This window comes from Exophiala oligosperma (genome assembly GCF_000835515.1).
Source record: "Exophiala oligosperma strain CBS 72588 unplaced genomic scaffold supercont1.6, whole genome shotgun sequence".
NCBI classification, from domain to species: Eukaryota; Fungi; Ascomycota; class Eurotiomycetes; order Chaetothyriales; family Herpotrichiellaceae; genus Exophiala; species Exophiala oligosperma.
In genome coordinates, this window is record NW_015622823.1 from 833,751 (window position 1) to 860,754 (window position 27,004).

General features: G+C 50.6%; 12 protein-coding genes across 12 annotated transcripts; 5 read left to right on the forward strand and 7 right to left on the reverse strand.

The window, feature by feature from the left end:
• Nucleotides 1-659: 659 nt before the first annotated feature.
• Nucleotides 660-974, reverse strand: PV06_06749 (uncharacterized protein; the record flags this gene model as incomplete). Its single annotated transcript, XM_016407903.1, has 1 exon — nucleotides 660-974. The coding sequence occupies one exon, from the start codon at nucleotides 972-974 to the stop codon at nucleotides 660-662; it is 315 nt and encodes a 104-aa protein (XP_016261383.1).
• A 952-nt stretch (nucleotides 975-1,926) lies between these two features.
• Nucleotides 1,927-2,964, forward strand: PV06_06750 (uncharacterized protein). Its single transcript, XM_016407904.1, has 2 exons — nucleotides 1,927-2,070; nucleotides 2,138-2,964. The coding sequence occupies exons 1-2, from the start codon at nucleotides 2,023-2,025 to the stop codon at nucleotides 2,501-2,503; spliced, it is 414 nt and encodes a 137-aa protein (XP_016261384.1). The 5' UTR covers nucleotides 1,927-2,022; the 3' UTR covers nucleotides 2,504-2,964.
• On the reverse strand, nucleotides 2,942-5,314 carry PV06_06751 (uncharacterized protein). Its single transcript, XM_016407905.1, has 2 exons — nucleotides 3,962-5,314; nucleotides 2,942-3,896 (listed from the first exon to the last, which is right to left on the reverse strand). Exons 1-2 carry the CDS (start codon nucleotides 4,291-4,293, stop codon nucleotides 3,317-3,319), a joined length of 912 nt encoding a protein of 303 aa, XP_016261385.1. The 5' UTR covers nucleotides 4,294-5,314; the 3' UTR covers nucleotides 2,942-3,316.
• Nucleotides 5,315-6,239: 925 nt separating this feature from the next.
• Nucleotides 6,240-9,371, forward strand: PV06_06752 (uncharacterized protein; the record flags this gene model as incomplete). The annotated part of the gene is made up of 1 exon (XM_016407906.1): nucleotides 6,240-9,371. The coding sequence occupies one exon, from the start codon at nucleotides 6,240-6,242 to the stop codon at nucleotides 9,279-9,281; it is 3,042 nt and encodes a 1,013-aa protein (XP_016261386.1). The 3' UTR covers nucleotides 9,282-9,371.
• A 155-nt stretch (nucleotides 9,372-9,526) lies between these two features.
• PV06_06753 (uncharacterized protein) lies at nucleotides 9,527-11,141 on the reverse strand (the record flags this gene model as incomplete). Its single annotated transcript, XM_016407907.1, has 1 exon — nucleotides 9,527-11,141. The coding sequence occupies one exon, from the start codon at nucleotides 11,139-11,141 to the stop codon at nucleotides 9,663-9,665; it is 1,479 nt and encodes a 492-aa protein (XP_016261387.1). The 3' UTR covers nucleotides 9,527-9,662.
• A 194-nt stretch (nucleotides 11,142-11,335) lies between these two features.
• PV06_06754 (uncharacterized protein) lies at nucleotides 11,336-15,839 on the reverse strand. Its single transcript, XM_016407908.1, has one exon. The coding sequence runs from the start codon at nucleotides 15,273-15,275 to the stop codon at nucleotides 12,519-12,521; it is 2,757 nt and encodes a 918-aa protein (XP_016261388.1). The 5' UTR covers nucleotides 15,276-15,839; the 3' UTR covers nucleotides 11,336-12,518.
• Nucleotides 15,840-16,463: 624 nt separating this feature from the next.
• PV06_06755 (uncharacterized protein) lies at nucleotides 16,464-18,000 on the forward strand. The gene has a single exon (XM_016407909.1). The coding sequence runs from the start codon at nucleotides 16,918-16,920 to the stop codon at nucleotides 17,719-17,721; it is 804 nt and encodes a 267-aa protein (XP_016261389.1). The 5' UTR covers nucleotides 16,464-16,917; the 3' UTR covers nucleotides 17,722-18,000.
• On the reverse strand, nucleotides 17,911-20,384 carry PV06_06756 (uncharacterized protein). The gene is made up of 2 exons (XM_016407910.1): nucleotides 19,493-20,384; nucleotides 17,911-19,440 (listed from the first exon to the last, which is right to left on the reverse strand). Exons 1-2 carry the CDS (start codon nucleotides 19,591-19,593, stop codon nucleotides 18,261-18,263), a joined length of 1,281 nt encoding a protein of 426 aa, XP_016261390.1. The 5' UTR covers nucleotides 19,594-20,384; the 3' UTR covers nucleotides 17,911-18,260.
• A 165-nt stretch (nucleotides 20,385-20,549) lies between these two features.
• Nucleotides 20,550-22,955, forward strand: PV06_06757 (hydroxyethylthiazole kinase). Its single transcript, XM_016407911.1, has one exon. It carries the CDS (start codon nucleotides 21,214-21,216, stop codon nucleotides 22,819-22,821), a length of 1,608 nt encoding a protein of 535 aa, XP_016261391.1. The 5' UTR covers nucleotides 20,550-21,213; the 3' UTR covers nucleotides 22,822-22,955.
• On the reverse strand, nucleotides 22,914-24,746 carry PV06_06758 (uncharacterized protein). The gene has a single exon (XM_016407912.1). It carries the CDS (start codon nucleotides 24,388-24,390, stop codon nucleotides 23,056-23,058), a length of 1,335 nt encoding a protein of 444 aa, XP_016261392.1. The 5' UTR covers nucleotides 24,391-24,746; the 3' UTR covers nucleotides 22,914-23,055.
• Nucleotides 24,747-25,086: 340 nt separating this feature from the next.
• On the forward strand, nucleotides 25,087-26,167 carry PV06_06759 (pyridoxal 5'-phosphate synthase, glutaminase subunit Pdx2). Its single transcript, XM_016407913.1, has 2 exons — nucleotides 25,087-25,442; nucleotides 25,498-26,167. The coding sequence occupies exons 1-2, from the start codon at nucleotides 25,192-25,194 to the stop codon at nucleotides 26,081-26,083; spliced, it is 837 nt and encodes a 278-aa protein (XP_016261393.1). The 5' UTR covers nucleotides 25,087-25,191; the 3' UTR covers nucleotides 26,084-26,167.
• On the reverse strand, nucleotides 25,206-26,892 carry PV06_06760 (uncharacterized protein). Its single transcript, XM_016407914.1, has 4 exons — nucleotides 26,792-26,892; nucleotides 26,627-26,736; nucleotides 26,535-26,579; nucleotides 25,206-26,487 (listed from the first exon to the last, which is right to left on the reverse strand). Exons 1-4 carry the CDS (start codon nucleotides 26,855-26,857, stop codon nucleotides 26,166-26,168), a joined length of 543 nt encoding a protein of 180 aa, XP_016261394.1. The 5' UTR covers nucleotides 26,858-26,892; the 3' UTR covers nucleotides 25,206-26,165.
• Between the last annotated feature and the right edge of the window lie 112 nt (nucleotides 26,893-27,004).

The following is a 27,004-nucleotide window of genomic DNA, read 5'->3' on the forward strand; positions in this document are numbered from 1 at the left end:
CGATGTTCACCAACTTCACCACCTTCACAACAAAAATATTCTGCAGAAAGGAAAAAAAAAGTAAAAAATCAAAAAGTTATTTGGAGATTCGAAGCCCCGACCGTCTTGCCAACGGTCGGCGCTTCTAATACTTATCCCGACTATGACCATTCACAAATCTCAACTCCCTAAAGGAACGTATTACTCCGTAATACTTGTAGAGATTGCTACAGTAGTCATGGAAACCTGCCGAAGACTCCCAGTTTAATCCACTAAGCAGCTGGTTTCCAAGGATAAGCCCACCTCCAAACCACTTGAGCCAAAGGTGCGTTGCGACGCGGTGAGTCTTATTAGTGGCCATCAAGGCGATTCCTTTGTTGGAGGAAATTTCACTGGAATAAACATATATACCTGTAATTAATAAATTGTGGAGCACTAAGGATGTTCAGTGAATAGGAGGCTTGCGTATGCGTGGACAGAAGGATAGGAATATCAGTGAATACCTGCTTAGGGGTCAAGCTTGGTAGAAGAACGCCCATAAATCCAGCATAAACCATCTCCGAGACGAGGACGTCTATTGTTGTAGACGTTACATGTCACCACACATAGGTACATACGCAGTACCAACCAAGACATACATGTGTAGGTAGGTAGTCTCAGCTCTCACCACTAACATCTCTTCAAAGCTGTCCCCAGACATTCGCCTTCATCCGAATTGGCTCAGTCAACAAGCCAGTGTCAATGTTGGGAAGGTCGAGCTTGAAACCACTCTCCCCATCACTCTTGTCGGCCACCTTTTCGCACAGATATGCAACGGCCAGAGGTGTCCCAATAGCCTGAATCGTCCATCGGTATACGAAACGATGAGTGTGGTGAGGACTGTTCTGAAAAGATCGGGGTTCGGGGTGGAATGACCGCCGTTTCGCTGCTTGAAGCAGCTTCAAGCCTTGCCTTGAATTCCGCGCCGAAGCTCGAGTGAGGATGAGACCAGACATAGCGCACGGAGAGTCTTTTTCGAACTGCGGTTTGCAGAAATCCGGGGTTCCACGAAAGGGATCGTCTGATGGAGCGACCGATCCTTTTAGTGCTAATCGTCTTCCTTCATCGGCGAGGAAGAATAGACTGTACGAGTACGACTTGTGTGTACGGTGGTCAATCCCTCTAATTTGCAAGTCATTGTTTGAGAGGCGCATCAACCCCTCATTGCGCGCACATCTTCCTGCAGCTAAAACGCCAAAAATGTTGGAGATCAACGCAACAACAAGGGTCTAGGCCCGATTGAAGTTCCGCAAGCGCCAGAGAGACACACCATCGACACCGGTAGATCCCAGAATGAGTCCACAGGGGGTCCAATTGGAACTAGGCGGAAAAGACGGATGACGGCTTTTCCCAAGAATGAGTCCACTGTTCTCACCTCTCCTCTCATATTGAAAATCCTCTTACCAATTGAAAGATCATGACATCCGGGTCTGCGTCTTGGGCGAGACAGCCGGTCGCTTCGTTCGTCAAGCAGAACCAACAGGCCCCTTCGCTAGGAATCTGTAAGAAGTTTCGACGCCACTCAACTCGCCAAAGTCTCTTTCTGACCGATCTTGCTGCACCCGGGGAGTCGAGGTAGGTCAAGAGAGGGATGTGCCATGCAAACCCCGCAACAAAGGCTCAAATGAGATTATCACGCATATTGCAAGCCCAGCCCAGAGGTGTCACAAGGACATCCTCTTCTTACGCAATGAATTGTCCAAGGCGTTCGTCACGAGAGAATTACCAAGCCTGATCACCTCGATCGTAGATGGCTGAGCCCCCTCTGTTCTCGTATTACACTGCAAATGCCTCATCACATGATCACCACGAACATTCCCCCCTGGCAGAAGCAGACCATTCTCACTCGTTCTCGAAGGGGGACGTGCTCGTAGATAAAGGACCATGGCCTAGAAGGTAGGTTTTAAGTCTTGGGTCTTTTTTTTCCAAGTATCAAAGACAAAATCAAATATCCAAAAATCAATCAAAAAGTGTTAATCAACACATACATATCAAACTTGATACATGATGCCTGTTCTCGACAAACTCGACAAACTGATCCACCCGAAGAAGGTAGGTTGTCATAACAAGTGACAGGCCTCTATCATTGAAGCATTGACTTACACACGAGAAACCCCAGGCACCTACTACGGAGGCACCTCCAGCTGAGGAGGACCAAGCTCCACAACCCACGGCGACTGAAGTCCCGGCTGCAGCACCACCGGCGGTGGAAGCCACCCCTGAGACCACGCCGGAAACACCCAAGCGCAGACAGTCCATCGTCGACAAGATAGAGGACAAGGTCGACAAGATCCTACACCACAGGCGCTCGAGCAGTGCTGAAAGGAAGACCGAGACCCCGGAAGAAGGTGCTGCTGCTGCCGCCGGCAAAAAGGAAAGGTTTCATTGGCCTCACTTGGGGGGAAAAGGCCAAGCGAAAGAAGAGAAGAAGCCTGAGCAACCTGAAGAGCCGGCTGCTGAAGGTGTGGTCCCACCTACACAGTAGGTTACTCGTTGAAGAGTTATTGGGCCAGAGTTGGCCATGGATGGGTAGTACCGACACGGGAGATGAGAGACAAAGGAACAGAAGACGTGGATCATGATGATGACGATGATGACTGAGAGAGCATGGATAGTCGTTTTGAAGCGTTGGACGGATGATACCCCCAGCGAAGAAGGACCGATGATTCGGCTTCCTTCTCGCTTTGTGCGCACTTTTTCTGTCTTTCTTTTGCTCGCGATGATACCCCCTATTTGCTATTCTCGAGAGATACCCCAAGACTTTTGTGATGGGCAAGGATGAAAGGAGAGAAGTGATGGAAACACGTCTCATTAATTATTGTTTTAATTGGACTTTATCAATTCTGATCTCACTCGACTACTCTAGTTTTATTTTTCTTAAACACGGTTCAAATAGTGCAATCACTGATGCAGGTAATAATGATAACAATTGATCAAGGATTAGAATTAAGAACATCTGTAGTATATCGGTCTAATAGCGAGTGGGTATCTCAAATCATGTTGAGTCAAAGAAAACTTCCACCACCTTTCCATTATTTTCGTCATAGTTGGCGGCGCAGAATCATCAGACAGCACAAACTCTTTTTTCGGGCATTGCTTTCGACTTCCATTACTTTGCGCATTACTTCTCTCATTACTTCCATCAACATTCAAATTAATCGAGAAGGGGGGGTGGGGTATCATATCTGGTCCGATGTGGTTGTGGTTGTTGTTGTCGTGCTGTGCCGGTAGGTGTGTAAGGATCCGAAGCGCATCCTCCGTCTTATTGGCCACCAGAAGTTAGCTAGGTGCCACATGTCTACACAGCAGCAGCTGGGGTGGGCTCGGCTGGAGCAGAGCCATTGGTAACGCCCTCAGAAGGAGCAGGGACAGGCTGCTTCTCGTGGTGGGGCAAAGTGCCCGGGAGAGGGTCCTCGTAGGATCTCATGGCGAGACCCAGACGAGCAGGGTCGATGTTCCAGTGAGCCCACAGGAAGTAGCTGAAGAGGACGGGGAGAAGGAGACAGTCGAGGATGCCGTAGTAGATGAGCTCGGAGTCGGGAGGGATGACGTTGCCTCCCTCAGACACACCCCAACAGATGGGGTACAAGCCCCAGACACCCCAGATGAATCCGGAGGAGACGTTGTGGATACGGGCGACGTCCAAGCCAAGGCTGCTGGCGTACTTGCGTGGGAGCCAGATCAAGTTGTAGCCGACCAAGAGCCAGGCGAAGAGCCAGAACGTATAAAAGGCCCACTTGTAGTCGGTCTTCACAAGCGCGGCGACAGTGGCGAGAATGGCCATGGAGCCGGTAAGGAAGACTGTCCACAGGATGTAAAGAGTCGGGACCATCGATGTGAGCAGGATGGCAACGCTGATGATCGGCCAGACCAAGAACCTTGGGGAACAATGTTAGGCTGTGTGTCCAGAAAGAGAGTGGGAATGAGGATACTCATTACTTACCATCCAATGTAGCGGACATACCAAATTTGGCGGTTGTTGCCAGCAACATCACCGTTGGAGCGGTGCCATTCGACGTCAATGGGAGTCCAACCGAGGTTCGAAGCGATGGAGAAGTTGACAACGAAGGCAACGAATGCGGGCGCAGCAAGGGTGTAGAAGAAGAACCGGTTCTTCACTGACTTCAAAAAGCTGGCGCCGAGAATGCAGAGGAAGAGAAGACCCATGATGGAGGTAACAGTGAAGATCCAGTCAGATCCTCGAGTGGTGATGTGGATGTCAACAGACTTGCCATTCACGACGAAGCCGTTGATATCGAGTGCGTGGTTACCCATTGTGTCTATTTGTGACGAGGTTGGAGGCAAAAGAAGGTTGTTGAAAGGGTTAGATTCTGTCTAGCTTGGACAGGAGGTTACTGGAAAAGTGAATTCGGAGCTGTTTGCTTGATGAGTTCCTGACGCTCAGATGGAGGAGGGGGAAAACTTGACGTCCTTTATAGGACTACTCGCTTCTCCTCTCGTATATGCCAACGGAGGAAGTGAACGGACCTGTCGGATACGAAGCGGTAAACCATCACTGCGTCACAAGACAATTTTTTTTACCCAGCATGCAGATGAAGCTCTGATCCTTGCAGGAGCAACAAGCATTGGATCATCAGAAAGAAAATGACTAATCTCACCTTGGTAAACTCACCAGAGCAAGTATCATGATCATCTCCTCAATCCGAAGCCGTCTCTGTGTTGGTGCATACGGATAGAAAAGCCAGGTGGAGCCCTCTGACTTGATGGAAGCCCACCGGCATATCCGGAGGTACGAGAGGGAGTCGTCTGGTGTAATGGTGGTCAACAATCCGGTGCGAGGTCGGAAAGTACCATGTCGTTCTCACAAGTTAGCGACCAGTCACGCTCATTCCGCTGCTGAGCACAGGGAGCCTAACCCAGCGTGGCAGGCTCGACTTCCTGTTTCGCAAGGTCCTGGGCCAGCGTTCATGCGTTGGTCTTCGCAAAGACCTGCACGAGGTATTGGTGGATGAAAACATTGGGCAAATCGATGATGCGCAAGGCTAGCAAGCGAGGCTCTGACGGGCCTCATAGGGCGTCAACAGCTTCCGGAGGATGTCGTGACTAGCATGCTAGCTTGCATATGAAGTGTTTGATGTGTCAGGTGAGACGAATGCTTGAATGTCGATGGTTGCCATATTAGTGATTCCGAGGAAGCCGGTGAATCAGAATCGAGGTGCTAATGTAGTGTGTTGACAATGGACTGAGGTTGAGAGAAGAGGACAGTAAGTGGTAGACTGCTGACCAGAGATAGGAATTCTCTGCGTAGTCCAAGCACAATGATATCACAACAGGTGTTTTCTCGGCCAGTCAGAGAGAATGACAGACATCAGACCATTTTCACGAGCAGAGTAGAGAAAGTTGGTGGGACCGGATAATGGTTTGAAGGAAGAGAGAAGCTACCGCTGCTATCGTCCTGTTGAGTCAGCAATACGGAGTGAAAAGTCTTCTTTTTTCTTCCGCTTATTAGACAGATAACATTATTGTCATCCCTTTGCCGCCGTCTGGTGAGCCTTGTCGGTTGTCCACCGTTAGCGCTGATGAGGTGTGTGATCATCACGTTGATCGACCTCTCGCCGAAGCTGCTCCATTCCGGCCTTTTCCCGACTAATCCGTACAGGGTAGTTTCTTAGACGGTTCTTGTAACTTGTTACTCATAGTTAAGTCATTGCTTTACGGAGTACGTCGTCGTTGCTGTTCATCATTGAGACTACAGAAACAACACTCCGTCCTAGGGGCCAGCAGCTTTGGATACACATCCACAGCATACAATAAAACAGATGAGGGTGATGTACTGATCGCCTGCCTCAGTAGGCCTTCACACGGCTGTTGTTCCTCCGAAGCAGACGGGATGCTAGATACTGAATACAGCAGTCGCCATGCCATGGCTTTATTCTCGGAGTATTAGGAGTCATTAAGGTCTTATGGAATGTTCAGGCCAGTGGGAAATACTGTACGCGGTGAAAGTAGAAGCTCAAGGCTGCGTTCGAATACTTACGCTAGTCTGTTTTCGGCGATTGACGAGGCTGCGGCGTTGAAACACCAAAACAGCACCACGTCTGCGAACAGCATATCTGAGAACCATGGTAGAGATCCAGGTCTGAGAAACAGAATATTTGCCTTCGCCTTACAGATAGTTTTAGAGTCAATAGAATGCACAAACTGTTCATGTTCCCGATGTAAAGGTATTCGCAGACTCACAATAGTATTACGGTGGAGCGATGGAGCCTCTCAGCGCAACTCCGCCTCCGCAGTCTCCAGAGCGATTGGTTTCAACACCCAACGCCGCAGATACGCTCACGGTAATCACTGGTCTCTACGCCAAAGACCCCCCATTGTTATCCCCTCGGAAGAGAGTCGCAGCAGTCGTACGTAGAGATATCGACGGCACTGCATTGCCGGCCTCCGAACGTCCATCAATATGCTCCGATAGCGACAGCGTCCATCATTCCAGGTCCACATCTCTTGCATCCAATCTAGGACCTTGGCAAATATCGACTACAATGACGAGGAGTGCAAGGGCCTCGCAGGAAGAGAGGGAGACACTGATCAAGGAAGAAGGCGACTGGGAAGGCACATCCACAAGGGAAGATGGTGATCGGTCGAGGTCATCTGAAGAAAGCGTCACCACCGTGTCGACTACATCCCTAGTCCTCGAGAATCTGAATTCGGTTTACGCGACAAAGGAGGCTGAGGAGCCTGTACAATACCGCGACAATGACAGTGATCCTGAGCTGCCCAGATTTGTGGATAAGAACTACACGGATGGGAGCCGGATGTCGAAGGGTTTGCGGAGAGCGTTATGGCTGGTGTCTATTATTGCCATTGTTGGTTGGGCATTTGCTTTATTCGTATTTGTGTCAACAGCCAGATACAAGCATGCTTCAACCCTGGCCTACGACCACGAAAAACCTACCAAGAGCTCGGGAAAGAAAGTGTCACTTGATGAGGTTCTGTCCGGGAAGTGGCAACCAAAATATGCTAATATAGAATGGACCGCAGGCCCTGATGGTGAGGATGGTTTGTTGCTCGAAACAAACCAGCCAGACAAAGCTTTTGCCGTTGTGGAGGATATCAGAAGCCGAACTTCTGCATCTGCCAACGCTACAAAAGACAAAGTCTTGATCAAAAGTGGCTGGTTCAACGTCAATGGCCAGCAATTGTGGACGGACAACTTCTGGGTGAGCCCTGATTACAAGCATGTTCTCCTCATGTCGAAGCGAGAGAAGGTCTATCGACATTCGTTCTTGGGAATCTATTTCATTCTCGATGTCGAAACGCAGGCCGTCCAACCATTAGATCCGGCATATCCGGACACGAAGACCCAACTCGCTCAGTGGTCTCCCAACAGTGATTCAATTGTGTTTACAAGGAACAACAACCTCTACCTGAGATCCTTGTCCTCGGCAAAAGTCACACAAATCACAGACGACGGAGGCCCCGAATACTTCTACGGTATCCCAGATTGGGCCTACGAGGAAGAAGTCTTTGGTACCAATACGGCGACATGGTGGGCGCGTGACGGTCAGTATGTCGCATTCTTGCGCACAAACGAGACCATGGTCCCGGAGTATCCTGTCCAGTACTTTTTGTCGAGGCCCAGTGGGAAGAAGCCAATCGAAGGACTTGAGAACTATCCTGAAGTCAAAGAGATTAAATACCCCAAAGCCGGCGCACCAAATCCGGTGGTGGATATGCTTTTCTACGACATTGCACAACAAGAAGTTTTTACTATTGACATAGAAGGAGGCTTTCCTGAAGACGACCGAATTATATTCAACATCGTTTGGGCTGATAGCGGAAAGGCATTGGTATCGGAGTCTAACCGTGTTAGCGACCGCGTCAGGGTTGTGTTGGTGGACGTCACTACTAGGACAGGCCAAACAGTCAGGACTGTCGATGTCAAAGACGTTGACGGAGGTTGGATTGAACCTACTCAGTCCACCAAGTACGTCCCGGCTGATTTAGCAAGCGGGCGACCCGAAGATGGCTACGTCGACATTGTCATCTCTGACGATAGCACTCACCTTGCCTTCTTTACACCTCTGAACAGCTCGATCCCCACCATGCTCACCAAAGGTCACTGGGAAGTCGACGGTGGACCTGCGGCAGTCGACCTCAAGAACAATCTGGTATATTTTGTCGCCGCCAAAGAAGCGCCCACGCAGCGACATGTATATAGCGTCAAGCTCGACGGGACAGACATGAAACCTCTCGTCCCATCGGAAGAAGCCGCCTACTGGACAAGTTCGTTCTCTTCAGGCGCAGGCTACGTCCTGCTAACCTACCAGGGACCTAGCATCCCCTATCAGAAGGTCATTTCGACACCTGCAAACACGGAGAAGATCAACCAGAAGCTCGAAGACAACAAGGCTCTCGCCCAAATGGCTTCGGCTCACGAACTCCCCCATCAGATTTTCCAAAATGTCACCATCGAAGGGCAAACGCTACAACTTGTGGAGCGCCGTCCTCCACACTTTGACCCCAACAAGAAATACCCGGTTCTTTTCTACCTCTACGGCGGTCCCGGATCTCAAATGGTCAATCGCCGATTCCACGTGGACTTTCAGTCGTACGTCGCCAGTTCGCTGGGGTATATCGTGGTGACGCTCGACGGGCGCGGGACAGGCTTCATCGGCCGCAAGGCCCGGACCATCGTCCGCGACGAGCTGGGCAAGTACGAAGCGCACGACCAGATCGCGGCGGCCAAGATGTGGGCTGCCAAGGACTATGTCGACGCCTCCCGCATGGCCATCTGGGGCTGGTCGTACGGCGGCTTCATGACGCTCAAGGTCCTCGAGACCGACGCCGGCGAGACGTTCAAGTACGGCATGTCGGTGGCCCCGGTCACGGATTGGCGCTTCTACGACAGCATCTACACGGAAAGGTACATGCGCATGCCACAGGACAACCCGTCGGGTTACGATCGGACCGCCATCAGCAACGTCACGGCCATCGGTCAGAACGTCAGATTTCTGATCATGCACGGCGTCGCCGACGACAATGTGCACATGCAAAACACGCTGACGCTACTGGACAAGTTTGACCTCGCCGGGATAGAAAACTATGATGTTCACTTTTTCCCCGACAGCGATCATGGTATTTTCTTTCACAACGCCAATCACGTCGTGTATGAAAAGTTGAGTAAATGGTTGATTAGCGCTTTCAACGGTCTTTGGTACAAGACCGATGATCCGAAACCCATGACTGAGGAGAGGGTAGATAAGAGAGACGAGGAGACGAGTCACGGGTCGAGAGTCTAGCTAGATCATGTAAGAAAATGTAACAATGTACAGAGTCATCCAATGGTGATATGCTTTGATATGCTTCGAGATGGTGTCAGTTCTTCCGACGTGGTATAGTAGAAGATAAATCTCATTCATCATTCTCTTTTCTTCATTCAATCATTTAGACAGAAACAAAAACAAACATAAACACATCTCTCATGAGGGGGTTACTGTCTATGAGAGACGCTCAAAACCATGGCGATTGTCTCTTTTCTTCTTTCCCATCATCCAATCCATCATGACTTTTTTTTTGGTCGTGAGTTTTTTTTTTCTATTTTTTTCACCGCCTTTTTTTCCCCTTTCTCCTTCCTCTTCTTCACCTTTGTAATCTTTCTTTTCTTCATGCTTTTTTCTCTTTCAAATCAAAGGCATGGCCCAACTCTCCAAGATCCAATACATGACACCACCAAACATGATGGCATACCAACCTACCCATATTCTTCCTTTTCCTCCCGTCAAGGGAGATGAAAATTTTTGATCTTGCCTCGATCTTCTCGTGGTCGTCGTTGATGTCCCTTCCCCTGCCCCCGTCTCTACCTCTGGGTTTTCCAACCCTAGACTCGCCTTTGCCATACGGCAACACCTTGCCCTCGTCCTGTTTGTCAGGTCATCCCTGACTTGTCGTAACCCGTACAACGCCACCGCGAGCACGACACTGACACAAACCACCGGTAGAATCAAAAACAACAAGAACCATCTTTCTCGACTTTTTCGGTCATCAAAGTCCCCACGTCGGAAAGCTCGGTCGTAAATGCCAGGTGTGACGATGAGACCCGAACAAGCCAAAAACAACGACAAAGTACATACCAACCACACCTGCGAACGAGCCAAGAAGACGACTCTGTCGGTGTCGCCACAGCCACAAATCTCACACCTCGTACCATCTTCTTGGTAAGTGGTGGTGGCGGTGGTGATGATGGCTGCGGCCGCATCACCCGTAGCTGTAGTACAAAAATAACCGTTACCACTTTCGGCCATTCTTTCGACGTCGGTCATCAATCTTGGTCTTGTTCTCGTTCTTGCTCTTGTTGAGCGTCGTGTTGGTGGTGGTGGTATATCTGTGTTTGTATTCATGTTCGTGGTGTTGGCTCTCGAGTTCCTGTGGTTGTTTCTGCTTATGTTCATGATGTTGGGCTCGGTGTTTCCGTCAACGTTCACATTCACCTTTGAACGACCGCCGGCAGCAGCAGGAACATGAACAGGAACATGAATCGATTCTGGTAGTGGTAGTTGTCCCGGCACCAGTGGTAACGTAGGTATTGTTGTCGCTCTTGCTCTCGCTCTCGCTCTCGATCTCGATACTGACATTGGTGATGGTCTGTTGTCATGACTAGATCCTTGTTGTTCTTCCTCTTCTCCCCTCACATCGTTGTTTCTGTCCTCCTCGTCGGCATCTAAAATTGCTTGAATCCTTTCAAATTGTTCATCAACTTCCCTCAGAGTTCTCGTGATTTCTGACCATTGCCGTTCCGTACTGCCAACTCCACGACCCGACGGACTGTCAGACCGACTTTGTTGTCCACTCGAACTCAAACTCGGACCGGAGGCCGGTGGTGTCTCACATCCGACAACGGTGGAAGTGGTCCAACTTGAACTTCTACCCCTCTTCAAAAGCCAAGGACCAATTCGATCTGGCATGGTTCGAGTATCATCTTCTTCGGGGGCGCCGGCGGTGGCGGCGGTGGCGGCATCATGTTGTTGTTGTTGTGATTGGGCCAATGATGGTGGTGGTGATAGTGGCGATGATGATGATGATGATGATGATGATGATGATGATGTTGCTTGTTGCTCGACATCTTCGACCCGATATGTGGCCTCCCTATAGGTCATCGTCATGGTATTTTCAAGTCGACACACTGAGAAGAATACCAAGTTTCGGACTTGATCGTGGCCAAGAGAAGAACTCGAGCCTTGAACATATAGAATAGAAGAAAGAAGAGAAGGGAAGTAAATCTAGCATGTAGGAGGTGGGCAAGTTGGAAATCAAATATAAATACAACAAATGACCTCAGAAGAGACACAGAAAAGACGCTGACTGTTCAACACGAGATCCTCCACTGAGGACAAAAGTTGAACAATAAAAACCTTTTTCAACAAGGCAGAACCTAGGATCTAGACAAGAATAACAAGAATACCAACACAAACCTCCTGTTTGCTAATGTCTTTCAAGAGACACGGTTCAAAATCAATCAATCACTCCACACACACCATATGGAACTCCAAGGCAAAAACAACAACAAGAGGACAGAGGGCAAGAAGAGATGGCCAGACAAAAAGGAGTCCAACAACGTCCCATGCAAATGCATGCATGCACCTTGTATAACCTTCAATTCTAGGAAAAAGTTTCGACTTGACCTGAGGGACACACAACACACAACATCAACGCGACGAAGACGACGTGACAGCGCGTTGATTTCTCTCTTCCTGTTTCGACCCATTTACAGTGGTGAATGGTCGGAACCGAAACAAAGCCCTTGTACCACATAGATGTGACAGAAGTAAACAACTGACAAACCTCGTTCCCGTGCCGATCCAGTGGCTGCATGGTACTACACTGCACCGAGAGGGTCACAAGACACGCGTCTCAAAGAGAAGGAAAAGATGTGTGCCCTGCCTTGGCCCACCAACGAACCCGAATGTTGGTGATAGGATGGAGACGAAGGATCTTCCCGAACTGTACCACGAGGCGAGACCAGAGGAGAACAAAAGCAAAAGGAGAGCCTTCCGGGCAAATGGGTAACTGAGTTAGTAAAAGAGGATGGATCTTCAAAACAAACACCCTCCCCAGCCACAATTGACAATGAATGGATACAATGGATCTGCCGAGTAGATTCAACAAGACACACAAAAGTTTCTCTCAAAGTGTGAAATGGGAAGGGTCACTCCCGGATGGTTATGTATACTGACCTAGTATGCAAAATAGAACCCCCCCCAATATCAAAAACGCCTTGCGCCACTGAGCTTCCTTGGACCAATATATCCTTGCCCACGATGCCGATGCAAACAAGACGCCAATCCCATGCAGTGTTCAAGATAATCAAAGTCAAGTCATCGATCTTGCAGAAACTTGCAGGAACTCCACTCGATTGGCAAAAGCCAACCGTCAGAAATGTAGTGAGACCGCTCATGTCCCATCCGTAAGCCTCGTAGCGGTTTCTTTGCCTGTTTCGAGGCAAATGTTTTCCCGCATCCTTCGTGCATGTTCGGTTCTGCTCAAAGACTCGAATGTTCCAATTGTTTGACATATCTAACAAATGCCTTTTTGTGTACCATTCCTCGGTACTCGCCTTCGTCCAAAACACAAATGTATCGTAACCCCAACTTCACAAAACACTGATATACAAGATCCATAGGTGAATGTGTGTCTAATGCCACCGGTGCTGGGTCGATGTAGGGGGTCATGTCGATAGGAGTCGCGCTTGATTCCTCGTCCGGTTCCGAACTCTCGCGTCCAGATTCGTAACCGGTCTCCTCGAACGCTTGCCAGTAGCGCTGATGGTTGGTGGTTGAATTGTTCTCAGTCGACAACAAACACATTGCGTTATCCTCGTCTTCAATTCTGTCCAATGCAAACTCAAGATCCGGAGCTGGAATGAGACCAAGTAAAATCTTGTCTCGAATGATGGGTAAACCGCCGTCAAGCTCACCTAGATACTGCAGGCGTCGAAGCTTAGCTCGTAGATCATTCGCCTTGACGAGCGGAGAAATGGTAATGTCGATGACTTTGTCCCGTCGCAATCGGGGCGTAATGTCTCCAAGTTCCGAGTCGAAGACAGGGCTGCTTCTGTTGTCTAAAAAGGGATAGGAGTTCATATCTGTCAGAAGATCGTAGATGCTCAAAGGCTCAACGGCGTCTGCCGTCCACTTCGCACACAACACTCCGAGCGAGAATGGCAACACATGATCAAGACTACCTGTGAGCTCGAACAAGATGACCGCGAGAGTGACGGATAAGCGGGTCACTCCACACATAGTAGCACCTGCAGCTACCAAGGCATACACGCCAGGAGTGACACAAGCCTCCAGGTTGCCAGACTGGTAACAGCCACCCCACAAGAAGAAATTGGGGCTCTTCAACACAATATACTGTGTGAGGTGGCCCAGGATGCGACCCATGAGGCCACCAACAACCATGGAAGGCACGTAAATGCCTGCAGGGACTTTAACACCAAAAGTGATGATCGTGAGAAACGCCTTGACAACAAATGCAACGCACAGGTAGCCGACAACGGACAGGATACCATCTTCTTTGGGACACAACCCGCTTGTGCTATCCTTGTCACAAGGGCTGGCCAGTTCGAACAGTAACTCTGTAACCGCGAGTCGGGTGTATCGATTCCAGAAGCTGATCAGGCCGGTGACGAGTGCCACCAATAAGACCTCCAACATGGGATAGCTTTTGATGAGTTTTATTCTCCGAAATGTGGTGGCCCAGAAGCGAGATGCTTTTATAAAGAGAGCTCCCGCAAGTCCACCTACTATACCAAGCAATGCAAAGTTGAAGAGTTCGAAGAAATTCCAGTCGGTGACATAGCGGACCTCGAACAAGACGATTTTGTTGGTGCCGTAGGGATTGAGAAACTTCAAAGACAGCGCTGCAACAATGCAACAGAAAAAGGTGCGAAACAAAGTCTTGGGAGGAAAATAGTAGCTGACCTCTTCGAGACTGAAAAGAACTCCTCCCAGAGGCGAGCCAAAGGCCACAGCGACGCCAGCTGCAGCGCTTGCAGACAGAACTTCTCGTCTTTTGCCGTCGTTGAGGTTGTACTTGGAGAACAAGCGGCAAGCAATGTTGCCAACGCAAGTAGCGATGTGCACATATGGTCCTTCTTTTCCTAGACTCATGCCTGAAGCAACACTCAATACCAATGCCACCATCTTAATCACGAGGACTCGTAACCCGAGGTACCCATGAAGAACGAAGCCACTTAAAATGACTTTGACCTCTGCAACACCACTTCCTGCAGCCGAGTAGTAGACATTTGTGGGCGGTAAAGCATTGGCATGTGTTTGTTCCGCTGCAGCCTTTGCCTCCTGGTCGTCTTCATCGAAGTCTCTGGTTCTCCCAGCGCTTAGGTCCTCATCGAATGTCGAGGCAATCGTTGAAGGCACAATAGTTTTGGAATACAATGTAAGGAAACAAGACAAGGTTGCCAACACCATGCAGCCAATGAGGAATGCCACGAAATCGATCGATTGTTCGTCCACCCCCGAGGCATGGATCAGCTGTGACCAGGTCCGCCAACGGTCACAAGTTGACTCGCCGTGACAACAACTGGCCCTTCCAAGATACCATGCATCTCGACAGAAGCCTCGTTTGACGTCGAATACGGCGGCCTCGGTCACATCCACAAAGTACGCTATCCCAGCGGTGATGACTCCAATCAAGGCAACCAGTATCCATCCTTGTGAAGAATCGAAGAGTAGCTGGAGGCGACCCCGGAGTCCTTTCTTCTTCTTGAGTTCCAACACCCGATACCCGTCGGCAATACTGTCATGGACCCAATCTGTCGACGTGAACTGATCATACCACAAGCGGTCGTCTTTCGAGATGGAGCCCATCAACGACTGATGCAGTTTAGGTGTCCGTAGGCCAGAGTTCCTCATCCACACGGGGCTTGTCTGGCCAGAGGGCAGGGCACTGTGGAATCTCCGTCTTCTTAAACTACCCGTGAAACTGTTGACCCTTGACAGCTGCCTCGAGTGAGGCGAATAGATCGAATTGTCTGCATACCTCCTCATACCAGAGTGAAGGCTCCCTCCGAGCAGTTCGGTCGTCTCATCGGGGGTGGAGGTCATGGCCAGAGATGGATGTAGACGCCCTCCGACTTCAGGGCCAGAGATGGAAATGGACCGTTTGTGGAGGGCTTCTGGCGAGGACGGAGTCGTAGCTGGTCGAGGGCGGGCGGCAAAGTAGTCGAGGTCATCCTCTTCCCCGGGTTCTTGGAAGGAGACGTATGACTTCGGCATGGTGAATCCGCAGGCAGATTAGGCAGGCACGAGCCTCGTACTGGACGGGGGGTATTACCCAAGAGGACACCGTGAAACGCGTAGAAAAGAAAGGTAACAGCAACCACGGTGCTCCTCCACACAGGCAGACACCGCCTTGCCGTGTTCAATCAGCAGGCCATCGAAGTCTGATCAAGGGGATCAAGAGACTCGACGGCGAGCTTGGGTAACTAGTTACTCGAAGGAGCAAAAGATGCAACAACCCTGATCAGACAGACACACGAAGGGTCAGTGGTCAGCAATTGGAGAGGGGGGGTTCTGAAATGTGAATCAGTTCGAATCACCTGGGCACACAGGACTGCGGATTTATGATCCCCTTACACACCCTCATAAAAAGCAGAACTTTGCGAAAGGAAGAGGCGCGTGTCTGTCTATGAGGTAGTAGTCAGGCAAGGTGAAAGGGGGCGCGAAGGGGGGATCTTCTCGCAGGCCCTTTGCAAGCCTAGAGGGAAACGGCAAGAACGGTGATCAGGTGGACTGAAAGTAAACATTCGGTATATCAGATGACGAGGGATGCGTGAGAAGTGAAGGGTGCATTATTGTTTAGGTGATTGATAGGCACCGCGTCCGCCCACAACGGAATAGAGAACGCCATTTAGCCATGAAGAAGCCCACCCGCCAAGGTGTCGCTTACAGGCGACGGACGGGACACGTTGGACTCTGCTCGATCCACGCATCGAAACATGTCGAGAGCGACGATGGACATTTATGGAAAGACACGGAGTATCAATGGGTCTAATCTAAACCAGACAAAGTCCACAGTATGTATTGCCGACAATTTTTTGGACAACAAATGCTTCGCTCCTTGGCCTAGGTCAGTAGGTTCGTGGACGAAACTTCGACTTTCGCACCTCGGGCAAATAGATCCGGCCATCGTATGCACCCTGACGATGCCCTGCAGATGACGGCAGGGATCCTTGACGCACTACAACGCACTAACACTGTATGTCCTCGTATGCATGCAATATTCTACTACTCCGTAGAGGACCGAGAACTATCCGAAACACAGCGAAGCTATTTCGGTCAAGGAAGATTGAACCCTTGAAGAAACATCGTGATATCGCAGATTGATTTCCCGTGTGCTTTCCTCAGGGATTAAATAAATACCTTCAACCTTGTCTATCCATGACTCAGCCAAACTCCTACTTTACTTGTACCAAATCTCGAAACCATGAGGTTGTTCGTGAAGCCTACTCTGTATGGAGTATGTAGGGAGGTATGTGGAAGACGTCAACACAGGGGACGAAGAACGCGTCAAAAGAAAACGGACTGTCTGACAAAGATGTCTATCCCCGTATCGGCCCCATCTTTCCGTTAAATTCACCCGCACGGTGACCGTCAGACAAAAATCAATCATTCTGTCTCCCCAACGTCAAACAACACCACCCCGGTCAATGATAGCAAGGCATCTACGGAGAAAACCACTGTGCTGTTCCCAAATAAGGAGTTGTTGTTTTTTTTTTCATTTCGTTCCCCTTGCCACACTCCCTCCCTACCAATACATACATGACGGATCACAAACTGGTCAAGATCCAACGCCTCATTTCTTATTCTTCTGGACTCTCTCTGGCACTGTCCCTGCTCCCTTCCAAACACCATCACCATGTCCCATTCACCTTCAGCGTCTGTCTGGTCCCCATCACCACAAACACCACCCAAACCCTACCCCCAATTCATACTCTTCGGAGACTCCATCACTCAAATGAGCACCGCGGGGCTCCTCTGCCCCTTGTCCGAACGATACAACCGACGCATGGACGTCCTCAACCGGGGCATGTCGGGGTACACGTCCCGGATGGGTCTGGACGTGTTGAGGCATTGGTTCCCATCACGACCCCCGTCCGACAACCTCACTCCCCAAGTGAAGTTGATGACCTTGTTCTTTGGGGCCAACGATGCCACCTTGCCCGGTTGCCCTCAACACGTCCCGCTGCACGCCTACACGGGTTACCTCCGAGACATCGTCAACCACCCGGGGATCGCCTCCCACGACACCAAAATCATCCTCGTCACCCCTCCGCCCGTGGACGAGTGGCAGCTCGGCGACCAAGAGCGAACGGCCTCCAACACCCGAGCCTACGCCGCCGCCTGTCGACAACTCGGTCGCGATTTGGGTCTCCCCACGCTCGACCTGTGGACCATGTTCATGACCAAAGCCGGCTGGCGAGAGGACGACGACGATCGCCAAAAAAAGCCCCTGATAGGGAGCAAAGCCGCGCCTCGCAACCAGGTCCTCGCCGACCTCTTGTCGGATGGGTTGCATTTCACCCCGGCGGCTTACCAGATCGTGTTTGATGCCCTGCTCGAGCTCATCCAAACCCACCTGCCCGACTATGTGCCCGACAAATTGCCCTTTGTCTATCCGGACTGGAAGGACCAGCTTGGAGTGGTTTCCGCTTTACCCTAATCCATAGAACCCGTAGTCTAAAAATATCTAAGTCTACATGTAGGTGCGAACGAGATTTCGTCGACTCCCAGACCACACATAGCTCGTCTGCAGAACGACAACTTTGATACGATCCAGACAGAATCTATTTTGAACATGGTAACTATGATTTGGTTACGAGAATAGAGTCCCGACGAGCATGTATAAGAACACAGGGACCATGGCGTAATTGATATTAACACATGTAAGCTTAGGCTCTACGCTACAAATACGTTACGTGGGAAGTTTCCGGATTGAAAAGGTAACAAAGTCTATGCAAATGATTGGATTGAAGATTCTAGATACACTATTTGATCCTCATCGCCTGAACAAAGCAGGCAATACCTGATCAAACAAGACCAGTCTATCCTTCAATCGAGAAAAGAATGACTGAAAGCAGATTCAAGGAGAGTCACTGATGCCGGAGTAGAGTGCTGGGAAAAGTACACGAAGACTGGAGACCCAAGATGGTAGAGGGAACAGAGTCGATTGTCGAAGATTTCCAATGCCACCGGCATCGCTTACTCTTCGTCACTCTCCTCATCACTGCCATCATCGCTCTCGGCTTCATCGAGCCACTGCAAGAATTTCTCCGAAGCTTGGCGAACCTTTCGGCTGGTGCTGATGTCAACGTACTTCTTGCTGGCCTTTGCACCCCACGCTTTGGCAACCTCTTCGCTGAGGAGATCATGCTGGTAATAGCTCATGAGAATGGCAGGAACCTGAGGGATCAGTTCTGGATGGTCGTTGCCGACAAAACGCTCGGTGCCACCCAGGAAAGCCTTCATGTGTTTTTCAGACTCGCCAATCATTGTTTTTAGCATACTAGCACGAGCTGGGATTTGCTTGACGATGTTTTCATCAAAGATGGTCTGGGCAAGAACAGTAAGAGTCTTGTGCTTGCTCTCGATGCCCAATTCCTTGGCCTTTTTGTAGATTTCCACATCGTCGACGGCGCTGACAGAGCCTTTGGCCTTGGTCTCGTCAATAACCCAAGTACCGAGCTGATCGTAGACACTGGTGCCGTTGTCCTCGCCTTCTTCATCTTCATCGAATGCGAGCGAACGCTTCAAATCAGATGGGAGCTCCTTGGCACGGGCGGCAATGGCCTCAGCAGAGGTGTCAATGGCCCATTGTTCTTCCTTGGCTTCTCCATTAGTGTTGATGCCTTTAGCATCGGCTTGAATCTGCTTGGTGAACTCGTCGTCACTACCTGCTGCGACCTCGTAATCGCCATCGTCGGCATCTCCTTTGTCGGAGTTGGAGTCATGAGGGCTTCCACCGTTCATGGAGCCGTTCTCTTGACTCTCAGCCTTGGCTCTGTCACGACGAGTCATCTTTTCCTTCTTTGTCTTTTTACCACCTTTTGGTTCATTCTTGAGAATAAATCCGCTCAATTTGTGGCGCAAGTCAACATTGGTACGTTGACCGCAGGCCTTGCAGTCTAGAATGATGCGTCCATCCTTGATATTGATGTCGGTCTCCGGGTTCTTGCAAGATCTGCATAGGACGAATCGGGAGATGAAGCCGTCCAACGAGTCCTGCAATTTGCCCGCGTCGTGTGCTCCATTGATGATCCAACGATCATCTTTTGGGTTGGTATTGGTTTGAGCACCGAGTTCGAAGCCGAAGTACTTGATCACGTAGGATGGTGGACGAGCCAGGGACGCTGCGACGCTAGGAAGATTGGCCACAACGGTCCTGCGCATTTTTGTTAGTATACGTCCGTATCCAGTGACGTGAACGGGCTTACTTGATTCCATTGCCTTTTCCTTCAATTTTGGACTGCAGACGCTCCATTTTGTATCGGTAGAAGGGATCGGTAACATCCCGACGAATATTGATGGTCGCCATTTTGAGCTGGGTAGGGGTGAATTATTCTCTTTAGAATATCGAAATTGATTGATGAACCGGATTTATTGGTGATTTTGGGCGGTGGTGGAGAGCAAAGAGACAAGGACTTCTCTTTTCAAGTGACCAGACATGCGTGGATGTTACCACCTGGTAAAGATATTTGACATGAAGAAAACGTTGGGTTTTGATGGTGTATTAACCATAACAAGACCTTGTAGGACTACAAGGGTCTCTGCTTGCCGGAATTATGTCCAGCTTTTGCTTGGAGTTGGTTTTGGAGGAGTGAAAGACTGCTCGATACATGAACAATCCGGCGAGGTGTGTTTGACGAAGACTCTGGGTTTGGTCAGGTTCGATGAACGACAATGAAAAGTCGTGTCTAGGAAGTCGAGATTCGTTGTCGGTGAAGCGACGGTTACGAGGATAGATCGATGTGATGTTGATGATAAGGTCGGTGATCAGGAGAAAGCCTGCTGAGACAGAGAATTCTCGCAAATTCACTATGTGGTAGTGATGGTGAAAGAGTAAGAAAAAGAAGGAAGAGTCAAGAAAGCGGCGAACTCGGGATTTTAGGCGCAGCTTACAAAAGGAGCCTTGGGGGGTGCGCTAAGTAACTCAGCAAGCTTAGGCTTTGTTCACCAGGCAGGAGAAGGGCTGTGAGGGGCAGGCACACCGATGGTTACCTGATCGTCTTTGTGTCTGTTTAGTAGTTGATGGAGTCCAGGGGTGATCAGATCATTTGACTGGGTGACTGGGTCTTCGGAAACGCGGTTATGAAAGGGAGAGAAAAAATTTCAGTTTCGAAGTCTGCTTTAAGTTACCGAGTATCTGAGTTGTGAGCAGAAGCGAGAAAGGCCGAGGGCGAGAATTTGAGGAGCACGAGGAGCGAGAGAAGAGCGAGACTGGATTGAGGTACGAGTACAACGGCCGGGAGATGTTATTATTGCTGCCTCAGCCGCCTGTGGGTGACGCTTTAGAGCCCGGAGTCTGCCTAATAAGACCGTTCTAGGTAAGTGATGGCCTAAAGTAGCGAGCCTGGAGAGCTTTATTGCTGCCTGGAGAGCCCTAAGCCACATCAACACTGTGAAGCCTGAGAGTGGTGAGCCTGACCGCATGCGGCAGACTGTCTCGCATTGGCCTTTATTGCAACAACGTCAACAACAGACATTTGCTATGTGAAAGACGACGGCTGTTCGCATCACTAATTTTCCCCATCACTTACCGTTTGACTGTGATGTCCGTTGAAGCAATGTGAGTACTCGTCCTTACCGTGTCACGGTAAGGTATTTACCTGGTGAGGCTTGTCCCGGTTGGAGCGACTCGACCCAAGCATGACACAATCGTTACACCCGCCTCTGTTGGTCTTTTCCATTTTTTTGTCCCACCCGACTCCGCCCATTGGATCGTCTTGGACGTTCCTATCCGTCCGAGTACGAGTACGGAATATCGAACGAGAAACCCTCCTGCTTGGTGACCCAGAACACTGATACGAGAAGTCGATGAGATTGACTTGCACGCCGGACCTCGAGTAAGAATGACTCCATGACAAGTTGACTACAGAAATCACATTTCCTCATCAACACATGCGCACGGCTGCTGTTACTGCTGCTACTGTAAACAATGGCGGCACCAAAACAGTCCCGTATAGACTTGTCTCTCTATCTGGTCACAGATTCTACTCCTGCCATTCTCGGTGACAAGGACATTGTTCACGTAGTTGAACAGGCTCTTCAAGGCGGAACTACACTGGTCCAATATCGAGACAAACATGCAGACACCGGGGTGATGATCGAAACCGCCAACAGACTCCATGCAGTTACCCGACAATACGGTGTTCCTTTACTTATTAACGACCGACTCGACGTCTGTCAAGCCGTGGGAGCCGAAGGCGTCCACATCGGGCAGGATGACATGAGTTGCACCTCTGCCAGAGCCATCCTCGGACCGTCCGCCATCATAGGAGTTACGGCATCTTCGATACAAGAGGCCCAGAAAGCCATCGCAGACGGAGCTGACTACCTTGGTATTGGAACGACGTTTGCCACCCCGACCAAAACAGACACGAAATCCATCATCGGCACCCGCGGTCTCCAGGAGATCCTAGCAGCCTGCGACACAGGTACAGAAAAGTCCATACCGTGCGTGGCCATCGGCAGCATCAATGCAAGTAACGTCCAAAGAGTCCTCCACCAATCTGCAGACGGCTCGAACCGTCTCAACGGCGTCGCGGTGGTCAGCGCCATTGTCGCCGCTCCAAACCCAAAAGCTTCTTCCCAACAGCTCTCCGACCTCATAAGGACAACCCCCGAGACATACTACGCCGCCGTCCCACCGAGCAAACTTTCATCACGGACCACAAACGTCCCAGGCTTGCTCTCGCAAGTCCCCTCGATCATCAAGACGCACTTCACGTCCTCGGTGCTATGCCACAACATGACCAACACGGTCGTTCAGAACTTTGTGGCCAACGTGTGTCTCGCGACCGGCGCGTCGCCCATCATGTCCGAGATAGCCGTCGAAGCCCCCGACCTCGCGAAACTAGGCGGCTCGCTCATCGTCAACATGGGCACAGCGACTCCCGAAAAGGTCAACAGCTTCATCGCGGGGATGAGGGCCTACAACGCAGTCGGCGGCCCCGTCCTCTTGGATCCCGTAGGAGGCGGCGCAACCTCCCACAGACGCGAGACCGTCAAGAAACTCCTGACGGCCGGCTTCTTCAGCGTCATCAAGGGCAACGAAGGCGAAATCGGGGCCGTGGCGGGTACGTCTGACGTCCAGCAGCGCGGCGTGGATTCCGGCCCGTCCACCGCCACGGCCTCCGACAAGGGGAAGTTGGTTCAACGCCTGGCCCGGCGCGAGCACTGCGTCGTCCTCATGACGGGAAAGACGGACTACCTGTCCGACGGCTCGCGGACGGTCGCCATATCGAACGGCTCGCATTACCTGGGCAGCATCACGGGCTCCGGGTGTGCCTTGGGCGCCATCGTGGCAGGTTACCTCGCCGTGTACCGCGGGGACAAATTCCTGGCTGCCCTGGCGGGGATCCTACACTACGAGATTGCCGCAGAAATGGCAGAGGCGAGGGGCGACTGTAAAGGCCCAGGAAGTTTCATTCCTGCTTTTCTAGACGAGTTGCATCGCCTCGGTCGGTCCGTCTCCGAGGGCGACAGCAGTGTCAGTGTCGAGTCGTTGGCAAGAGTAAAATTGCTATCCGTACAAGCCGATTGACATTCGTCAGACAAGACCAATGCATATCAAGAGAAGACATTAAGATGTTTTTTGAGCGATATATATATACAGATATTTGACAACTACACAACTTCCGAAAAGAAGATATCTAATCATTGTTTGTCCACTGTTGGTAGAGGTACGAAGCTACTTAAGTAGTTGATATTTTGATGTCTATTTACTGCTCAGCATCCGCCTCTATCCCAAATGGTTTCCTCGTGTTTCAAGCTCAGTCTAGATAACACAACTACACCTGCCCTCCGCGCAAGGTCTAATGTCCCGTTCAATATCGAGCCTGATCCACCTTCTACCCTCTGGACCGTCCGTCTCCTCTCGCAAGCCCCTCGTGGCCGTCGCGATCAAAAAGTCCTCGTCGTACGCGACAAGCTCAATGTCGACATCCTCGACTTTCGCTGCACGGAACAGGGTAGTCATTCCTCGTTCGGCCTTTTCGGGGGTGGTCCACTTGTCCGCTTCGTGTTGTAGTGCATCAGGGTGTAAATGCGAATGATTCCCCGCTTGCGCATTCGGTTCGCTTACGCCACCGCCACGGCTTCGACCGCGCTCTTTGCGTCTCGTTTTTAAAACGGCCTCAGGGATGGCCGGCGGCACGACATCCAAAAACTCCAGCTCCCTCAGCCAACTCGCCAGCAGGCCCTCGCCGACCATTTTGATGTAAGCCTCCTTCAGGGCCCAGTACGCGTAGAACCGACGGAGTTTCTGTTCGATCATCTTGGCCTCTCGGTTCCCTCCAGTGTGGCCCGCGGACGCCGACGCCGACGAGTCATCGCTGCTCTCCCACCCGTAGTAATCTCCCTCCTCACGCTCCGAGACGGGGACGTGGACGGGAGCGAAACGCATGTCGCGGCGTTCACGGTCCGAAAACATTTCACTGAATATGTCGACCCATTCGTCGAATTTGGCTTGGGTGGTGACGTCTTTTGGTGTGCGTTTGTCTTCGTTGGTGCAAGCGATGTCGACACCCAGACGAACCTGGCCGGCGCCGAGGATAGGGGTGTGGTGCCCCGTCAAGCTCAACTGCTCGAATCGACCTGCGGGTAAAGTGGGCGAGAGTGGCGTGACTTGGGAAATGGAGGTTGATGGGTTAGGGAGCTGCGAAGTGGGAGTCGTGCAACCCAAGATGGCCACGAGACCTGCTTGGTGGGATACGTTGAATTCGAGACCTTTCGTCTCGGGCTGTATGGAGTCGGAACGGTTATCCGTAGGGGCCGTTTGAGAGGCCGAGATTGGAGATCTCGTCCAGAGTTCAGGTGGTTCCCAGTACGGACGCTTGTGTGGTGCCGGTGTGCGTGAGATGCGGATGTCAGGCCAAGGTATCCCAGCCTGGCGGTGTATGAATGTGTATTTCAACAGCGCGCTCCCCAAGGACATGAATCTGTCGGCGGGTCGAATGAATCGCGTTATCGATTCTTGTTCACTGAACTGTAGCGTCGAGAGTAATGGTAAAGATTTTGGTGAAGCGTTGACGAGTGGTCGGGTATCAATGTAGAAGCGAGTTATGGTCGAGGGGTGTTTGGGGGGTTGTTCAGAACGAGGTGTCGCCGACATCTTGCCAGATGGTCTTCGAGTGAAGATCCCTGTAGTGCTGCTCGGTCGGATAGAGTGATGTCGAGAAAGGTCGTGCGGCAAATAACATCACAGACTCCGTCCTCATGAACTGGTCGATTCAGCTGGTCGTCCGATCTTGTTAAATGAGTCGGGACAACCGTCTTCAGCTGAAGGACATTGTTCTTGCTGAGAGGAGAGATTAAATCCACTCTATTGCATTTGATTCCAATGGTGGTGTGCTTTTGTTCGGTCAGGCAAAGCAATGATGTTGTAATACAGGGAGAAATGGTCAGGTGTAGTCTATCTCAGATGTGGCTTAATATAGCACGCCTGAGGAATGATTGACGGAGGTTGATCATTCATTCAGTTCCACAAGGCTGAACCGAAAAAGTGGGTGGACACTGTCTAACAATTCCCTTCTTCGTCTCTACAAGTACGGGTACGACCAATGGACCTATCCTGCAGAATCATATCTCCAAACCATCAAATCACAAGATGGAGAGTTGTAGTGAAGTCTTGTAGATGGTCTCCGGATGTCTGTATGGGTATCGTCGGGTGTAACAAGGCGGAAGAAAGTAAATCGGGAGCAGAAACAAACCAATGACAAACCACAAGGCGGCGGCAGAATTATTTTCGCCTCGCGGAGACGAATATCACTCCGATTACTCGTTGAATCATACAAGAACTAGATGACTGATTGACTACTCCGTACCTACGATTGACAAGAGAGATCGCGTATAACAGGTAGTCAGAAAATTGACTGATACCATCATCACTTCAACAATATCCAAAACACATGTTATGTCAATGACACTCACAGTCGGTGTCCTGGCCTTACAGGGCGCCTTTCTGGAACATTTGATACTACTCAAAAGAGCTGCAAGTCATTTACAAAGCCACGGAGTCACGACGTCCTTCGAGTTCACAGAAGTCAGAAATGTTGAACAGCTTTCCCGATGCGACGCATTGATTATCCCCGGCGGTGAGAGCACAACCATCTCTCTAGTGGCGGCAGAGTCTGGTCTGCTGGAGCCTTTAAGGGACTTTGTAAAGTATGCTATCTCCCATGGCCACCGTCTTTGAATGACTAGTCTAATTATGACCCAGAGTTGATCGGAAGCCAACCTGGGGAACATGTGCTGGACTCATCCTGCTATCCGAGGCAGCAAATGCCATCAAGAAGGGAGGTCAGGATCTCATCGGTGGTCTAGATGTTCGAGTGAATCGCAACCATTTCGGTAGGCAAGTCGAGAGTTTCCAGGCCGACCTAGACCTTCCGTTCTTGAAATCAGAGGAATCAGTGTCGCATGAACCATTTCCAGGAGTCTTCATCCGAGCACCCGTTGTCGAAAAGATCTTGCCCAATGTCGAAGGTGTTCAGAAAGGAGAACAGCAGATGGCTCAGACCGTCGTTGCCCCATCGAAATCTGCCAGAGACAATCACGCCCGGCAAGCAATGAGTTCTCATGTTGATGTCATGGGCGTGCTTCCTGGTCGACTCAAGAAGGCAAATGCTATGGGTGCTGAAGTAAATGCTGGAGAAGAGGTCGGCGATATCATTGCTGTCAAGCAAGGTAACGTCTTCGGAACGAGCTTTCATCCTGAACTGACCGCCGATATTCGGATACACGTTTGGTGGCTGAAACAAGTCTTGGCCGCAGTCGGTAGAACATCTGTAACTAAGTCGGAGTGAATAAGACCATGGTCGGGTTGCTGCGATTGACCGCATGCTGGAGTTCGCCTTATATAGCAACTAGAGTTAGTCGATATAGTGTTTACCTTCCGCTGCCATATTCCTCCTCTTCCTTCTTTCGTTCAGCGTCGATGGCTCTGCCGTAACCTCCTCGTCCAGGATCGAATTCGTCTCGATATTCGTCACGAACTTGTCCACCAGACTTGCCGCGACCAAATTGTCTTCCATCTTGGAAACCGGCGTCCAGATCAGTTCGAATGACTCGTTCGTCTAGTTTGGTCCCGCCGATGTATTTCATGCAATCTAAAGCGTCTTGATGTGTATAGTACTCGACGAAGCAGAAGCCGCAGGGTGTCTTTTGGTAGCGATCGAGGCCCATAATCAGACGCTTGATTTCGCCACACCTGGATATTGTAAGCAATGAGATCCCAGAAAGCAGAGTGTTGCGTACTTTGAGAAGAGCTCGTGGATCTGTTCTTCGGTTGTGTAGAAGGACCTGATCGAACCATGAGTTCAGCGCTTCACAGTGGGCAGTATACACACAGATTGCCAACATATAGAGTGGTCGCATCTTTGAGTAGTTCGTCCTCCTCCGGCTGTTTATCTGCGCCGTCTCGGTCGTCTGGCTGATCGCGGCCATACTTGCGCTTCTTCTGCACTTATTGTAAGCTCAAGGTCGCATCTAACAGGAGAGGCAGGGCTACTAACCCTTCCAGAGTAGTAAGTACTAGGCCTGTCTAGCCTGTCGACAGTTGAAAGCGTCAAAGGAGCCATATTGTGCTAATATCAGACTTGCCGCTGGATTGTGGAGGAACAGAAATGCGAAGATGAATCTGAAGTGGTGGAAATGATGAAATGCGGCGCGTCTCTCTAACGCGAAAAGACCAAAAACGGCGCTGCGCAATTCAACTACAACTTTTT

What these genes read in the sequence shown, in the direction of transcription:
- PV06_06750 (XM_016407904.1), top strand. Translation starts at nt 2,023, where the DNA reads ATGATGCCTGTTCTCGACAAACTCGACAAACTGATCCACCCGAAGAAG. An exon ending in AACTGATCCACCCGAAGAAG is followed by an intron (nt 2,071 to 2,137) that starts GTAGGTTGTCAT and finishes GAGAAACCCCAG; the next exon opens with GCACCTACTACGGAGGCACC.
- PV06_06751 (XM_016407905.1), bottom strand. Translation starts at nt 4,293, where the DNA reads ATGGGTAACCACGCACTCGATATCAACGGCTTCGTCGTGAATGGCAAG. An exon ending in TATGTCCGCTACATTGGATG is followed by an intron (nt 3,897 to 3,961) that starts GTAAGTAATGAG and finishes TTGTTCCCCAAG; the next exon opens with GTTCTTGGTCTGGCCGATCA.
- PV06_06754 (XM_016407908.1), bottom strand. Translation starts at nt 15,275, where the DNA reads ATGCCGAAGTCATACGTCTCCTTCCAAGAACCCGGGGAAGAGGATGAC.
- PV06_06755 (XM_016407909.1), top strand. Translation starts at nt 16,918, where the DNA reads ATGTCCCATTCACCTTCAGCGTCTGTCTGGTCCCCATCACCACAAACA.
- PV06_06756 (XM_016407910.1), bottom strand. Translation starts at nt 19,593, where the DNA reads ATGGCGACCATCAATATTCGTCGGGATGTTACCGATCCCTTCTACCGA. An exon ending in GGAAAAGGCAATGGAATCAA is followed by an intron (nt 19,441 to 19,492) that starts GTAAGCCCGTTC and finishes AAAAATGCGCAG; the next exon opens with GACCGTTGTGGCCAATCTTC.
- PV06_06757 (XM_016407911.1), top strand. Translation starts at nt 21,214, where the DNA reads ATGGCGGCACCAAAACAGTCCCGTATAGACTTGTCTCTCTATCTGGTC.
- PV06_06758 (XM_016407912.1), bottom strand. Translation starts at nt 24,390, where the DNA reads ATGTCGGCGACACCTCGTTCTGAACAACCCCCCAAACACCCCTCGACC.
- PV06_06759 (XM_016407913.1), top strand. Translation starts at nt 25,192, where the DNA reads ATGTCAATGACACTCACAGTCGGTGTCCTGGCCTTACAGGGCGCCTTT. An exon ending in CCTTTAAGGGACTTTGTAAA is followed by an intron (nt 25,443 to 25,497) that starts GTATGCTATCTC and finishes ATTATGACCCAG; the next exon opens with AGTTGATCGGAAGCCAACCT.
- PV06_06760 (XM_016407914.1), bottom strand. Translation starts at nt 26,857, where the DNA reads ATGGCTCCTTTGACGCTTTCAACTGTCGACAGGCTAGACAGGCCTAGT. An exon ending in ACTCTATATGTTGGCAATCT is followed by an intron (nt 26,580 to 26,626) that starts GTGTGTATACTG and finishes TGGTTCGATCAG; the next exon opens with GTCCTTCTACACAACCGAAG. An exon ending in ATCCACGAGCTCTTCTCAAA is followed by an intron (nt 26,488 to 26,534) that starts GTACGCAACACT and finishes TACAATATCCAG; the next exon opens with GTGTGGCGAAATCAAGCGTC.